The 15,391-nt window shown below is 32.9% G+C and overlaps 1 protein-coding gene across 1 annotated transcript; it reads right to left on the bottom strand.

Annotated features, from left to right (window-relative positions):
• Positions 1-1,152: 1,152 nt before the first annotated feature.
• Positions 1,153-5,559, bottom strand: LOC122599805 (phytochromobilin:ferredoxin oxidoreductase, chloroplastic). Its single transcript, XM_043772390.1, has 8 exons — positions 5,109-5,559; positions 4,641-4,763; positions 3,793-3,887; positions 3,367-3,460; positions 3,142-3,273; positions 2,912-3,016; positions 1,732-1,782; positions 1,153-1,607 (listed from the first exon to the last, which is right to left on the bottom strand). Exons 1-8 carry the CDS (start codon positions 5,349-5,351, stop codon positions 1,422-1,424), a joined length of 1,029 nt encoding a protein of 342 aa, XP_043628325.1. The 5' UTR covers positions 5,352-5,559; the 3' UTR covers positions 1,153-1,421.
• Between the last annotated feature and the right edge of the window lie 9,832 nt (positions 5,560-15,391).

Genomic DNA, 15,391 nt, shown 5'->3' with positions numbered 1-15,391 from the left:
ATTTTGGTATTTAACTATTTACTCTACCGACCGTACTATCCCAATGTTAAAAAAAAAAAGAAAAAAAAAGAGTAAAATATCCCAAAAAATTATAAACTAAATAACCAGAAGAATCCAAATGTTCTTTTTAGGTCCTCAAAAGTATTATAAATTGTTTAAAAAAAAATGAAATGAGTTAATAATTTTTAGCATTGAGAGTGATAAGAAGTTTTTGGTTCGACTAGGTTTTGCATGGACACAAAGAGATTCACAGGTAATCAATTATGGTATTCTACACCTATGTCGCCAGTGTTCATTAATGAATGGGAGGGTTTTCGAAATTTGCTGGATGAAGTAAGATTAACTGAGGCAGATGATCGGTGGGTATGGTTAGGGAATTCACACAATTCTTTTTCGGTTAAGAGTGTTAAGGATTTTCTTAGAAGCGATATGGACTACAGTGGACGATTTGTATTCAAGTGGGCTTCGGGAGTAAAAAGAAATGTAACATCGTTGTTTGGCGGGCTGCTATGAACCGGGTTCCAACGTCAAAGCTCTTCAAGTTCGTAACTCTACCTTTGGATGTACACTATGTGGTTTATGTGAAGTATGGGATGAGACTATTGATCATTTGCTATGTTCCTGTCCTTGCTCGATTGCGGTCTGGAATCAAATTGGTATTTGGTGTAAAGTTGGAACTCATTTCTTCGCCTCTGTTCGTGAACTTGTCAAGCTACACAAGAAAGTCAGTTTGGGAAAAGAAAGAAAGCAAGGTGTTTATAGGCATTACTTTTGTTACGTGTTAGATTTCTTTGGAAAGTAAGAAACAAAAGGATTTTTGAGAATAGGTTTTGTAGTGACAAAGTCTTTTTGGATGTTAAAGCAATCGGTTTTCTTTGGTATAGAAGTATATTGAAAAACGACCTATTTTTTTGAGAGAATTGGAATAATTTCAATGTAATCTAATACTCCTTGTAATTGTATTACTACTCTGTAGATGCGGAGTAGTTGAGTTGTGAATGAAATATACTTTTAAAAGGAAGGTAAATAATTGTCTCACTCTCACATTAATATAGTTAATATCACAAATATTATTTTAAAAAGTTAAATTAATAGTAAACAAGAGAAGTTGTCGCACTATCAAAAACTAAACTAGGGTTATTACGTAGCGAGTTAAAAACATGCCAAGTACTACTCTAAATTCATGAATTATACATCAATACCTCCAACAACAAATATCCAATCCTGAACTGGATATCAATATCAATAATACAATATTACTTCTACTTCTGCTTGCACCGTTACAAGAAATCATCCTCAAACAACAAAAAATTGTGCTGAAACTAAAGCCTTAAATAACATGTCTTGCTAAACGATAAATGGATGTTTGGGGTGTAGTACAACAAGCATACCCAGTGTTTACCATGGTTGCATTACGAGGCTTACTGCAAGGATCCCCCAATAAATACCCCTCTAGCATCCCAAGGCCGGTTCTCAAAAGACTTACCAACGATGCTTCTTTTTTCATTTATCGAACCATCTTCACGCTCATACTCTGGAAAGTAATCCAGAAATGTTTTGTTTCCAAGCTCATTCACTCCGTTGAAGAGGAACTCCTTTACCACATCCTGCATAGTCATTGATGAAGTGGCATTATAAGAAACAAAAATGCACAAAGTAGTCATTATAAGGAAATGAGATGTGGTCACTTTGTTAGGAAAATATGTGACCTGAAATATCAAAGAATGATACCTTTGCAAGACTCTCCCCAATTAGTCTTTTGAGAAGATGGTAACCTGGATCCTAAGGCAACAAGGGTAGTATTAGAAATCAACGTTGTAAGTAGCCATGGCACAAAATGTGGTCAAGTGTCGATGCAGAGTAATAGTATAATACTAAAGAAGAGAGAATATGTATCAAATCAAGCATACATGCTATTAGCTTCTTAGTTAATATAGATCAGGGTTAATGGTTATAACCTCCTAATAAATTGTGTAAAGATCTCAACAATTGTTATACTTCGACCCTTCTATTATTAACTACTTGCTAAACCAATATCTAACTACTAGTATTTAACATGTAACAATTAAGGAGACACAGTTTTAACGATCCACATGCATAAGGTAGGTTTTTGTATGCTTGTTTCGCCAATAAAGTCACCAACCATGGCCGACTTATCCAAAATTTCACCATAGATGAATATTACGGATCAGAAAGAGCACAGCAACAATGAGCAGTAAATCCACAGAAAAAGTTGGAATAAACCAGTCTGAGTAACTAGTAATAAGTATCAAATCAGTAAATAAAGACTTACAGGAATCTGGGAAGTGATTTGGCATCTTAACTCAGATTCACATCTATAAAATGAAAAATAATTGAGAAGCATGTGCTATAAAAACTTCATCAAAATTTGTAGCTGACCTCAAAATTACACAATAACTGACCGTTGCGTTTAATAATATATCCATAAAGATGGCATTTTGTGCATATCAAATATAACAGTATATTGTAACTATCATAAGCAGATTATGCAATGATAGTGGTCACAATCTCAATGTTATTCACTTATGAAGATGTCGAATTGTTGTTTTCTATCTCAAACGGGTCAAACAAATAAGCAGATTAGCTGGATTGGAAGTGTGTCAAAAGGGTCAAACTGTCAAAGCAATCGAAAGTTGCCCATAGTATATGTATATGCATAAATTCTCAAAATCCTTGTATTCAGAATATTTGTATCATTATTGAAATTGTAAACAAATTGGCCACACTAATTATTTACAGTCCTGGACATAAAGTGTATTGAGAAAACCCAACCTGCCCAGTATAAAGATTTTATCCATTTTGACCTGGTACCCAACCCGGCCATTATGTCACCTCCAAATAATATCAATTGTATATGCTTCTGAACAAGTATAAAGAAAACATGACATACCTTTTGGGCTCTCCAAGTTAGATATCTATGTTGTGCCTCAAGATTCAAAGTTATTTGAGAAGCATTTGTCTCCTCTGTTGCCTGATCCATTAGACTGAGCCAGGCCTGCCAGTTTATAGTTAAAAGTTAAGAGTGAAAATAAAATAAAACAGATTCAAGCTTGTCTAATTGGATTATCTTCATTACAAAACCCGTATATACATGCACACAAAAAAATTTCCACTGGATACCTTGTAGTAGTCCTTGAATGCAGAAAACAAAATATCGTGCTTTTCATGGCTCGATGAAAATTTGGTCCATATGACTATTGGTGAGAAAAATTTTAAAGACTCGCTAGTGAGTTTTCCTCCCCAGGGTAAAAGCTGCATGCAATCTGTGGTTAAGTAGGCACACCATGAATTTAGAAAAGAAAATCATATAAATGATACTTTCAAAGAGGATGAAAGACAGCACACCTCGGCATACTTCAGGCCAAGAGGAATCAAGCTTTTATAATACTTCTCCTTGTAATGTGTTTCATCCATGACATCATGCAAAGGATTGAGGTCCCTGTTATGGGCCAGAGAAATTTACTTTTATTTCCCGAATGCTTAAATAAACCAGCAATGATTTTCTCTGCACATTATAAGTTCACATAATTTGAACAAAATAGTCATATCAACGTTACTATGACTACTCCATAGAATATATAAGCATCAGCTCAGAAACTCCCTTAGGTATTTAACTGCTACATGAGGCATTGCTAATATATTAAGACTTGGTTCACCAAGGTTTATAGTTTATACCAATATGCATTTTGAGGCATGATTGATCTAACTAAGCCAAAGCGTATATTAAACATGTAAATAATTGTTATCAGTAATCTCCTAACAGAGACTTACAATACAACAATGTTTGTGTTAACTGAGGTGAAAAAATTGGCACAAAATATTGGGAGGTCATATTTTGCTTCTGGGAAGACAGCAAAATCTAGCACCTGCAAGCAGATTATAGTGCCCAAATCAGCATTAGGGAACAGGGTGTAGATATCAAATCACAAAGTTCAGTTAGATACGAACTAATTATCATAGTGGAATGTGATGCAATACTAACAGTATCATAAATTTCATGAATCTTCAATAACTCTAATGGTACAATAACACATGGTTTGTAAAATCCCATTTTTTATCCACGTTGGCAAATGAATGTAAAAAAACTAATTGATTTTTATAGTTGAACCTCATTGGGCTTATGTGTTGAGCCAGGTCGTAACCCAGATGTGGAAGGCACAAGTGGCGGACCGGTAACCCGGAGACACTTAATGATGCCAACTTAGCTAGCCCATATTGTGACATTCAGTTAGAGCAGGACATCCCAGTGGCTCATTTAGAACATGTTGCACGTGGAGTAGGTAGAGTAGATGGGAGACCCCATTGGCTTAGATTCGAATTGTTAAATGCAAACCCATGCCTTTATTATTTAAATTGAAAAGCATTGGGCTTACAGGTTGTTCATCCTCATCGTGATAGCTTAAGTATCAGTTCTATTAGGAAAAAATGTGATCAAAAGGACTGAAACAAAACGAACACCGACAACAAATTCAAACCAAGTTGTATGCCTCAAATCAATATTGAAGTCGAATAACTCAAAATACTAGAGGACAACAGGTATCTTCCTATTGAGGACTACAGAATTATGTCAGATAATCACATATTACCATTATTTAATCAATATTGCCAGAAGACATTACCTGCATACCATCATCAGTTGAGTCGATAGAAAGGCTGCGAAGAAGCCTAATCTTAGGAGCTTGAAAGGAACACATCTTAAGCTCTGTCTTCCCATCCAATGCCTTCAATGTGCTAAAATCCTCCTGTTAACCAACAGTCTTATTAGTCTTGGAGACAAGAAAATAAAATGCAGGCAAAATTCACTTGTTTGAGGTCAAATGTCTAGAAATGTATCCCTCAAACTATATAACGAACTTTAACAAGGTTATGTATCCAACTTTTAGAATTACAATTGTCAGTATCTGACCAATCAAAATCTTCTAAACTAATAGAAGTAAGTTGAACGAATGACAAATTTACTCGTAAAAAATAAAAGTAAATATCAAACATTTGGGAGTTGATAAAAACTAAAAGAGGAAAAGAAATAAAAATCTGAAACAATTAATTAATTAATTAATAAAGAAGACAAGGAAAGAATAACGGAGTACCTGCAAGGGGGAAGGAATGACGTGGGAAGTGGAGAGTTTGGTTTCATGTAAAGCAAATTGAATGAATTTTTGGTAATTACAAACATTAGTTTTTGATGATGAGTCTACTTTTATTGAACAACAACAAGAAGACAACCTCATCAGCATCATATTTGTGTTGTATCGTCTTTTAATGTTTGTTATTGGTGCTGTTGTAGACAAGAATATACTTGAGGAGGAGGAGGAGGATAAACACTTCATCATTGGTGAGTGTTTGTTGTTGAAAAGTGGGTGAGATATTATTATTATTATTATATTTTAGCTCCTAGCTACCATTAATTGGAGAATGAATGTCGGTAGATCTCCATGGCACAATTAACCTCGGATGGATGTTGTGCCACATACATTCTTGGTGATGCCTATCGTGTGTGACTGTGTGTGTGTGTGTGGACAGGAAGCTCGACTTTCTAGTTCGTACACCGTGAATTAGTGACTCACGTGTTGCCCCTTTTGAGTTTTGACCTCTGTTTTCGTTCGTATTAAATTTTTTCAATTTCTTTTTTTTTTTTTTTTGTAAAAAAAAAATCCATACTGTATACTCGTATTATTTTAGTTTTGATTTAGAATAAAGAATTTATTAGCTAGTAGCTACTACGAGTAATATTTTGTAAGAATTATTATTTGTGAGTGAAACAATTTATGAATGAATGTTTATATCATGTGAAGATTTATACAATGTAATTAACTTATAAAAGCTATGAAACTACTGACTGACCAGGTAAAAATTAACGATTATGTGACACCGCTAACTCACTTATTTACTTATAATAGTAATGGAAGGAATTCCCTGAAGTTAATTTTCAGCTTGAGTCAAATTGAAAAAATCTTAACCATTGAATGAAAATCAAAAACTAAAATTAAAAGATTATTTTTGAAGTTTGACATTTGATTTTCCCTTGACGAGAGTAATCCCCTCCTTAATAGTAATGTTACTATGTTAGTATGTTTTCATTTATTTTTTTCTCCTATTTTGACATGCTTTCCTTTGTGTTATATTTTTTTAATTATATATAATTGTTGCATTAGCATCTTTTTTTAAAAAAATTAATCTTTCAATTATTCATACAATCGATCTAAATAAATAATAGTTATATCTTATGTTAAACTAAATTGGAGAATTCTTTATCGACTTGGTCAATCTATATAATTGTTCATGTGTAGTTTTGCTTAGGAAATTCGATCAACCTTAATAATGTGCGGGAATCAACCTTAAATTTTACTCCGTACATCTTACTGTATATGTCATGTCTCTCGTGATAAAACTCACGTGACATATCTCGTTTTAAAAAAAAAACATAAAATTAAGTACGATGAGAACGAATATAAGAATTTCATAAAAATCCACAAATAGTAGGACTTTGTTTATGCTCAATGGCTTTCTTATTGCCATTGTTTTAGAACACCTTTGAAGAAAGACTTGCTTTAACATGCATGCATTTTTGGTTATATATACAAACATCCGAGATGAATCTGTTGGTATATCTGTGGTTCCTTTAGATTTTAACAAGGGATTTATTAACTAGTGCTCTTAATGCATCAGTTAATTAACATTTAATGAACCATTTAATGAAATCCAACCTTTTTAAAATATGAAAATATGTATTAATTATTCATTTAAAAATAGAAATTGTTAGGTTAAATTAATACATATTAAATATAATTTTTGATTAATAAGGAAATAACAAGTTCATTAAATGCTTCTTAGGGGGAGAGGAGTGGTCATCGGCATGGTGGCGACATGCTTAGCCCGCTGAACAAACACCACCGCCAGCAAGACGGCATCCCGGCGGCATGGAGGTCGACGGGCTTGAAGCCCTGCGAGGGTTAAGAAGAAAAGAGACGTTGAGGAGATGGGGGAGCGTGCAGGTGGTGGGGTCCAGCCCACTTTTTTGACCATTTGATGCTTAAAAAAAAATAAGAAGATCGATATATAGTTTCAGGTTCTATGTAGCACCGGATTTCAGGCGATCTTCCATAGTCGGAGATCAGGCAGGAGTGGTGATTTATTGTGGGTTATCTTACCCGGCGAGTATGTGTGTTTTGAAGATGAAATAAGAACGACCTTTTTTTCCGGCGGGTACTATTGGAGGTCGAGATTTGTTGGAGAAGATGAAGTGGTTTTATATGTGAAATGTTAGTGTGGGGACACAGCTATCTTATCTTTACTGCTGATATTTTACTAGTTTTACAAATGGCACTCTACACAAAATACAGTATACTTAAGAGTTAAGATTACTAGTATTCGTAATATATTAGTTGTAACATATATTTCTTTCAATAAATATATAATTCTTTCGTAATTTAGTTAAATGATATATTTTTTTTAATTGTTTGATTAAATTAAATGAAAAAGAAAAAAATAAAATTTGGGAGGGTTGAGAAGGTCATGAATGCCATTAAAAATGGTTGGGAGGGATGGTTGGGAGAGTTGAAAAGGAAAATTGAGTTGGAGGTATTTGATTGGTGGGATTTAGGAGGGATGAAATTTTGAGAGGCATGACTCCTCTCCTCCTTAACAAATCCCTTTTAACTAGTGCACTAAAGACACTAATTAGCAAATCCTTTTAGCAATAAGAAACAAATTACCTACTTTAATTAACTGCTCTAATAAGAAGCTATATGATAGAATGTTTAATGGGCCCAAATATATCAAAAGTTATTATTTTGGTTCAAATTTAAAAGTTCAATCGATTTGACAAAAGAGGGAATTGAAAAAAAAATTGGGCTGAAATAGTGGGATATATCCAAAATTTTCAAAAAAGGGATATATCCAAAATTTTCAAAAAATTTGTACGGATAGGACTTTTTTGGACTCAATTGGTGTAATTAGGAACTTGACTCAAAGGATTTGTAAAACTAGGAAGTCCGGTGTCTTGGACACCGAACTTGTCCTACGTGGTACTCTGAAAAGGTAGTACGGTGATGTAGCTACCGGACTAGTGTTGGATTTTTGAAGTCCGGTAATATCGACGCCGGTCTAAGGTTGGGTTTTTGAAGTCCGGTTGTATGAACACCGAACTTGTCCTATATTTTTTTTCTCTTTTTCCTGTCGCAATATTGTTTCCTCTGTTTTTCCAAGAGCTCACTGTCACACCCCACCTTAGGCGGAATCGTAGGATATGACGAAAAGATATAGCAATAGCACATGGACTTTATAATAGAGTCATACTAAATGAAATCCAAATAATTGTGATTTCCACAAGCGAGATAAGTCTAGGCAACACGCCTCAAATAGAAAAAAAAATGTAACAAATAACAAATAGCGTTCAATGTTCAAATGCAAACTAGGAATCCATGAAGGATCTCTTTATTGGTCTTCCTAAAGCCCATATGCTCAGTCTCCTTAAACATTATTATTACCTGAAAATGAATGCTCAAAAATGTCAACATAATGTTGGTGAGTTCGTAGGTTTAAAGGAATACAAATGAGTTTGTTGTGCATGATATATGAGGTTTGGACAATAGTGTAAATATAAACATGTAGCATCCTGTATGCAATCCAAATACTGATCAATGCCATCATAGTTATCCAACAACACAATCCCTATCACTCCTGCCAACAACTCAATCACACACTGTAATACCAACAACTACCAGCTGTAGTATATAGTTGGTCGATAGATTTCAAATAGTCTTCAATAGATATCAACAGACATCTATTGCATCATAGAATCAACACAAACAAGCTAGCATACACATTTCATAATTACACGTATTTGTCCAAGAAAACAAAAAAGTTTTGGCACAACTACTAAAGAAATGAAAAGTGTTTTGAGCATCATTTTCCCCCAAACAAATAAAATAAAAAGGGGCCACGAAACTCACCTCAATCAGCAAGCAGTTGTGCAAAGTCCAACAAGGTCGCCAGAATCTACACAACGTATATATGAACAAGTTACAATTATGGACATGGTCAAGAACCGTCCATTATAACCCGTATTTGATGATATATATATATGTGGCTACTTTAAAAATATTCCCAACTGATTTGTCATATATTATTAAGTTACAAGTCACATAACTTAATATAGAATATTTGTTTTAATGATTTATGATTTAATTCTACAAGCTCTTATTTACTGAAATTTTTGGTAACTTTATATTTTTTTTATTAGGATGAGACGAACAATTCAAGTTTTCAAATCTTAACTACTGTAACCTTAGAGTGTTATAAACTTACATGAATTTTTGCTTAATTTATTTCGCACATTAACTATTTTTAAAAAATTCCATAATCACAGACTAGTCAGAAAATTCACTGTTTGCGCGCAGAAAAGTTTTATAAAATTTAAGGGCCTTCGAAGCTTAAAAAAAATCCAAATTTTTACTGTACACTCTTAACATCTTAAAAATGTTTCTGGAAAAAAATAATCTTCCAGTTCATAAAATCGACCAAGATATGACTATTTGAAGTCGACCTAAATCTGTTCGGAAAACTCAGCTTTGCGCAGTTTTGTTATAAAATTAGTTTGACAACCTTAAACTTCGTATTTTGACCCGAAACCACTTCCACCAGAAAGTAGACTTCCTGAAATTAATTTTAGACACCAAAAACGTGACTTAACCATCTTCCATGACCATGATACGACCTTTCAAAGTTAACAACTCGAATCTGTCCAGATTCTGAAATAACCAAAACTTACTGTTCTAAAGACTACTACAACTTATATTTATGTATATACTTTCAAATATTTCCAACACCTATTTAAATCTGTTATTATGATTTCTATGCCTTCATAATTGGATTTCTTTTATTACATTAATTATTATGCTATATTAAATACTTAAACTTTTAACATTAATATGATTTATACTTCAAGCTTTTGATTTAACCCTAAAAAAAAACCCTTTCATTCATTATTATAAATTTTGCCATAATATATATATTCATCAACATAGGTTACTTATAAATAAAGATTAATAAATAAAAAAAATATGCATATATATATATATGTGAAAAGAAAAGATAAGAAATTTTACCCCAAGATTGATGATCACTCCTTAAATACCTTGACAAAATAAAATATAATCTATAAGAATTTTAACCGTAGATTTTTATATAATAAGATTCTTTTAAATCAATAATAATAATAATAATAATAATAATAATAATAATAATAATAATAGTTAATTTAGACTCACCAAATCCAGGAATTCTCTCGGATGAATGCTTTGAAAATAAGGTTTATAAAACTTTGCCTTGGTGATGTGCTTAGTCGACGGCAGGAGCAAACAAGGAGAAGTTTGTTTTGTTTTTTTTTTTGTTTTTTTATAACTAATAATCCATATAAGGTAGAGATAAGTATTTGATTTAGTTTATAGTTAGGATATAATAGTTTATAATCTAGCAAGAGTTTTAATGGAATATTAATTCCTCACAAGTTTGTGAGTTTTTGAACTTGCTGGAGTTGGACTACAACTCGTTTATTTGTATTTCACTTACATTTATATTAATTCATGGTAACTTCTAATTTGGTTACTAATTATCTTATATTTTAGTATTATGTTAATTTGAGTTTATTTCATCAATAATTATTATTATTATGACTAATCTAGTTTTTTATAAACTTTAAATCACCACTAAGTAGTGTATACAGGTTTATAAATGTCTAGAAATAAATATGACGAATAGCTACACGACTAGAGATAACGGAAATAATTATAACCGTTTAAGTTGATGAATATAAAGTGACTAACTCTTAAGATGTTAAAATTCAAGTAATAGGAGTTACATATTGAAATAATCAACATATCTCTATGCTTGTTATACTATGTAGACGCATTCACTAGTCAAGAATTTAGAAATTCAAATTGGAGGCTACAATAAATTTACCGATTTTGGTGACGAACGTCACACTCACTTTGTCGTATCATATATGAGTACTTACCTTCAAATGTTGTCTTTCTAGAATGAGTTGACCTTTACACATCATTTTAACATCATCTTGAACACTCTGTCTTTATTTGTACATCCTAAATTTCTAAAACTTTTGTTTTTTCTTCTTTTTCTTAAACAATATGTTACTTTGTGTGATTGTGTATTCATGGAAGAGAACTACAAAGAGAGAGAGAGAGTGAAACATTTTTGGAATTTAATTCACTAATTTTGTAATGTAAATATTTTTCGTTTCTTATAAGCAAAATAAGTAAAATTATTTCGATATATGGTAGTCAGAAAACGTGTATGGCTGATTCAATACGTGGCAATCATATTACTGAAGGTGTGGATATATATATACGTGGCTTGTAGAGATTGAAGGTGTGGTAATAAAATATACACATGTCCTGAAAGTGTGATACAGTACTAAATACAAAGATTTGTTTTATTAAACATGTTGTGATGCAAAGTCAACCTTATCACCCTTTTCATGCACAAACATTTCATTCAAATGTGACTTACAAGTTACCTTACACATAAACGAATCTCACAACCAGTCAAAGGGTTACAGCCACGTACGTGAAAGACGGTAATGTAGAGACCGTACTTCAATTAGCTGGACAAGGCTGGTGTTGTAAACACCGGTCTTCCTAGTTTTAAAAAATTTTCTAAAGAAGTTCCCACAAACACCAAAGAGTATAAAGTTTGTCCCATCCATGCAAAAAACTCAAAATTTTCGAACTATGGTAGTTTGATATGGAAAAGGGTTTCCAATCCGTAATATTTTCACTTTAATTTGTTTCCGAGGACACCCCGTTGACAGACAGAGGGAGCGACGGATTTAGGGGTTTTAAATATGAAGAAATTGGATCAAACAACACATGATGGTGCTGATTTTTCACCAATAAGTTGTTTACCAGACGAACTCGTTTTGGAAATTTTCAACAAAGTAATGGATTTGAAGACGTTATGCGTTTGCCAAGTCGTTTCCAAAAGATTCTTTGCGATCGTCCATCAAGTCGACACCATTCGCGCGTTTCATTCCGTTAGAGATTTAACTAAGGTCTGGCCTATGTCAATGAGCAAGTTTAAATCACTGAAATCTGTATATATTCAGGTTCCACATGATCATAATAATAGTTATTTGTTCAACTGGAAGGTTAAGATGGGCCTCAAAGGGACCGTTTATTTTGTTATTGTTTCACCAACTTCAATTTACGATAAAAATAACTAAGGATTGTTATTATATGAGGAAAATAAACATAATGTGGAGGCACCAAGCAAGTTTCATCTGCTTTGGGTTGTTTGCTAGATGCGGTTTTGAGAGTTAAGGTCTTGTCGCATATCACTAAAATTAATATTCCATTGTTAGAAAAGATATGCATTACGGATTCGGGTAATTGTGGCAGAGTTTATGTGAACGGTCGTGAAAAAATTGATGAGTTGAGAAACTCGAAACCTGTAAAATTTCTTGATAGCTAGGGTGAGTCAGTGTTACCCCCCCCCCCCCCCCCCCCCCCCCCCCTTGTTGGAATTGCCGGTTTCAGGGTACGTCATGAAAGGGGTAACTTTATTTTTAACAGAAAATGATCATCTTCCCGATGATGGAAATTATGATAGGTTTATCAATGATCATGAGATTGATTATGATAAACACGATAAAGAAGAGGCTGCGCCATATCATGAAGCTATGATCGAGATTTTCAAAAAACATAAGGGCTCAATTGTGAGGTACCCACGAGTAGTCTAGCTTGTAAGTTTTCCATATTTGGTTTATCTTATTTGGAGATGATAGTGTTTAATTATGAACATTAATCTGGATAGGTTTAAAAGAAAAGGAAAAAAAAAAAAAAAGATGTTTAAGAACTAGCTGTCTTTGAAATTTCTGAATAATATTATTGCTTGAATATATCCTGCTGTTACCGAGCTTATAGATTGTGTTAAGTTTGTAGAAAAGTTTGTAGACAATTAACTAACGTATCATGTTCCCTAACAATTTAAAAGCGTACTCTTTTGGAAGTTAAAAGCCGGAAAACAACGTACGTGTATATATGCAATCGTGGTTTAATTAAGTATTCAAGGTTTTGGATGCACGGCTATATATGCCTTTCAAGTTCAATGGTTTCTTGGTATGATTATTTATGGCTTGTGTAATTCATGGGTGGTGTTCAAGTTATGTGGTTCGTTCTATGTGGCATATGGTGTGTTTCTATTCGTCGTAGGGTTGGGTTATGGAATCATTGATATTGATATTGATATATATTATATTTGACTAATAATAGTTTTATTTACAAAAAGAGTAAATAAAGATTTTATGAAAAGGTTATTAAGAGACACACTAACTAATTTATCTATCTACCGCATCATTTTTTAATCGAAACATGATGTTATATTAAAACAATAAATGTCCTTTTAATCATCTGCATCAATAATTACTTTAATAAGTTTTTTTTATTTATTTTAATCTCATCTATCATCATCGGTATTCAAAATAAGATATCTATAAGTTATTAAATTAAATATAGTTATTGTATAATATAAAAATGATCATTGACCTCCAATTTTTTTATTGATTAAAAAATCAAGCTGTGAGATTTTATACACCGTGTCTAACAACCACATTTTATATTTTCTTCATATATATTCAAATGTAACCATGATCGAGACCATATATAAATCAATAAGTGTATATACCATTGTTGGTTCTTTTTGTTGTTTAACGATGAATAAATGGTTTGCAATACTAGAGGCTCAGAATTGAAATTGTAAAGCTAAAGAGTTAAGATTCTTATTGCATATCCCATAATTTTAATTTTTGAGATTAAAAAAATTTATATAATAGTATAGATAAAATAACATTATATAACATAACAAAAAAGAAGTAAAAGACTGATAGTTATACTATTGCGTATCAAAATCCAAATAAATATAGGCCCATTAAAAATGTAGTCCAAATTTGAAGGCCCAATTGTAAATAAGTAAAAACTTGGAATTATGGATAGAAACCCAGGAACTCCGATTAGAAACTTTTTCAAATTTAATAAAGTGACGACTAAAAAAAAAAGACAACAACAACAACAACAACAACTGTACCCAATCCTTGAGTAGGGTATGGGGGAGGTGAGCTGTAGACAGTCTTACCTCTACCAAGAGGTAGAGAGACTGCTTCCATAAGGACCTCCGGCCAAGAATATGTAAAAGCCGTACAAGGGTAAAGTGTTTATACGTGTCTGTCGAGAAAATGGTAAGACGATATACCTATCAGCTGTGTCCGTTGGATATGGCTACCTGACGAGTAGAGAAGAGTAGCAAACGTACGGTCTAAAAAAATACCTTAGCATAGTACATAAGATCTAGCAACCATAATACGCAGATAACAACATAAAATGTAGGAACATAATAAACAAAGTCTTCAGCAAGGGGCTCAAACAAGAGGGATGAAACCGCCATGACAACCAAACCTATACGCAAGAATTGACTAAGGACTAAGGGGATTAAACTATTTCTAAACAACCTACGTAGCAAAGTCCCTTAGGCCACTAGGCCAAACTAATCCTAGTCTACTCGCAAAAAAGCTCCAACACGACAAAGGTAACCTATACACCTAGTCCTTTACACGCTAACTTAGCTGCCTAGCTAGACATTAACTTAGACTAATCCTAGTCCTCTCCCAAGCACCCAAACCCCTAAACTAGTCCTAGTCCTCTAATTAACTCTCATCGGTCATGTCCTCCAACAGGCAAAGCAATTTGGGGCAGCCAAGAGTAACCTCCCCCCTCGATTTTGGCCTCCCTCTACTCCAGCCAATACCTCTACGGAGGTTACCGAGAACCAAAGTTTAAGAAAAAAAAAAAAAAAAAAAAAGAAAAAAAAAGAAAAAAAAGAAAAAGAAAAAAAAAAGAAAAAAAAAAAAAAAAGAGAAAAAAAAAAGAAAAAAAAGGAAAAAAAAGGAAAAAAAAGGGAAAAAAAAAGCCACTTCTATGCTTACTATATTCACGCGAAAATAACTTAAATAGGTAGTAAATATATTTATCTAATTTAACAATAGTTCTAAAGATATTTAATCAAACTTTCTAAATATATTGAAAACGAAATTTACATTATTACCTTGTGTGGAGAAAAAACATATCTTTATATATATATATAGTAAAAGGATCAAGAGCGAACTCCAACACCCGAGCGAACAGTGAGAACCTGTATTTTCTCCCCTCCTCATTGCTCTTGCTTTTCATCACCTCTCCCTCGCATTGTCTACCGTTAAATCCATCTACCCGTCTCCGTTAACTCCAAAAACTACTATAAATATGGATTATTCTTCCTTTAAATCACTTTTTCCCCAATTTCAAACCCTAAATCTCTCGTTCTC

This window comes from Erigeron canadensis, chromosome 5 (genome assembly GCF_010389155.1).
Source record: "Erigeron canadensis isolate Cc75 chromosome 5, C_canadensis_v1, whole genome shotgun sequence".
Lineage (NCBI taxonomy): Eukaryota > Viridiplantae > Streptophyta > Magnoliopsida > Asterales > Asteraceae > Erigeron > Erigeron canadensis.
Note: the sequence above shows the minus strand (reverse complement) of the source record. Positions and strands in the feature narration are given on the sequence as shown.

What these genes read in the sequence shown, in the direction of transcription:
- LOC122599805 (XM_043772390.1), bottom strand. Translation starts at nt 5,351, where the DNA reads ATGATGAAGTGTTTATCCTCCTCCTCCTCCTCAAGTATATTCTTGTCT. An exon ending in CAACTGATGATGGTATGCAG is followed by an intron (nt 3,888 to 4,640) that starts GTAATGTCTTCT and finishes ATCTGCTTGCAG; the next exon opens with GTGCTAGATTTTGCTGTCTT. An exon ending in TTGGCCTGAAGTATGCCGAG is followed by an intron (nt 3,274 to 3,366) that starts GTGTGCTGTCTT and finishes GATTGCATGCAG; the next exon opens with CTTTTACCCTGGGGAGGAAA.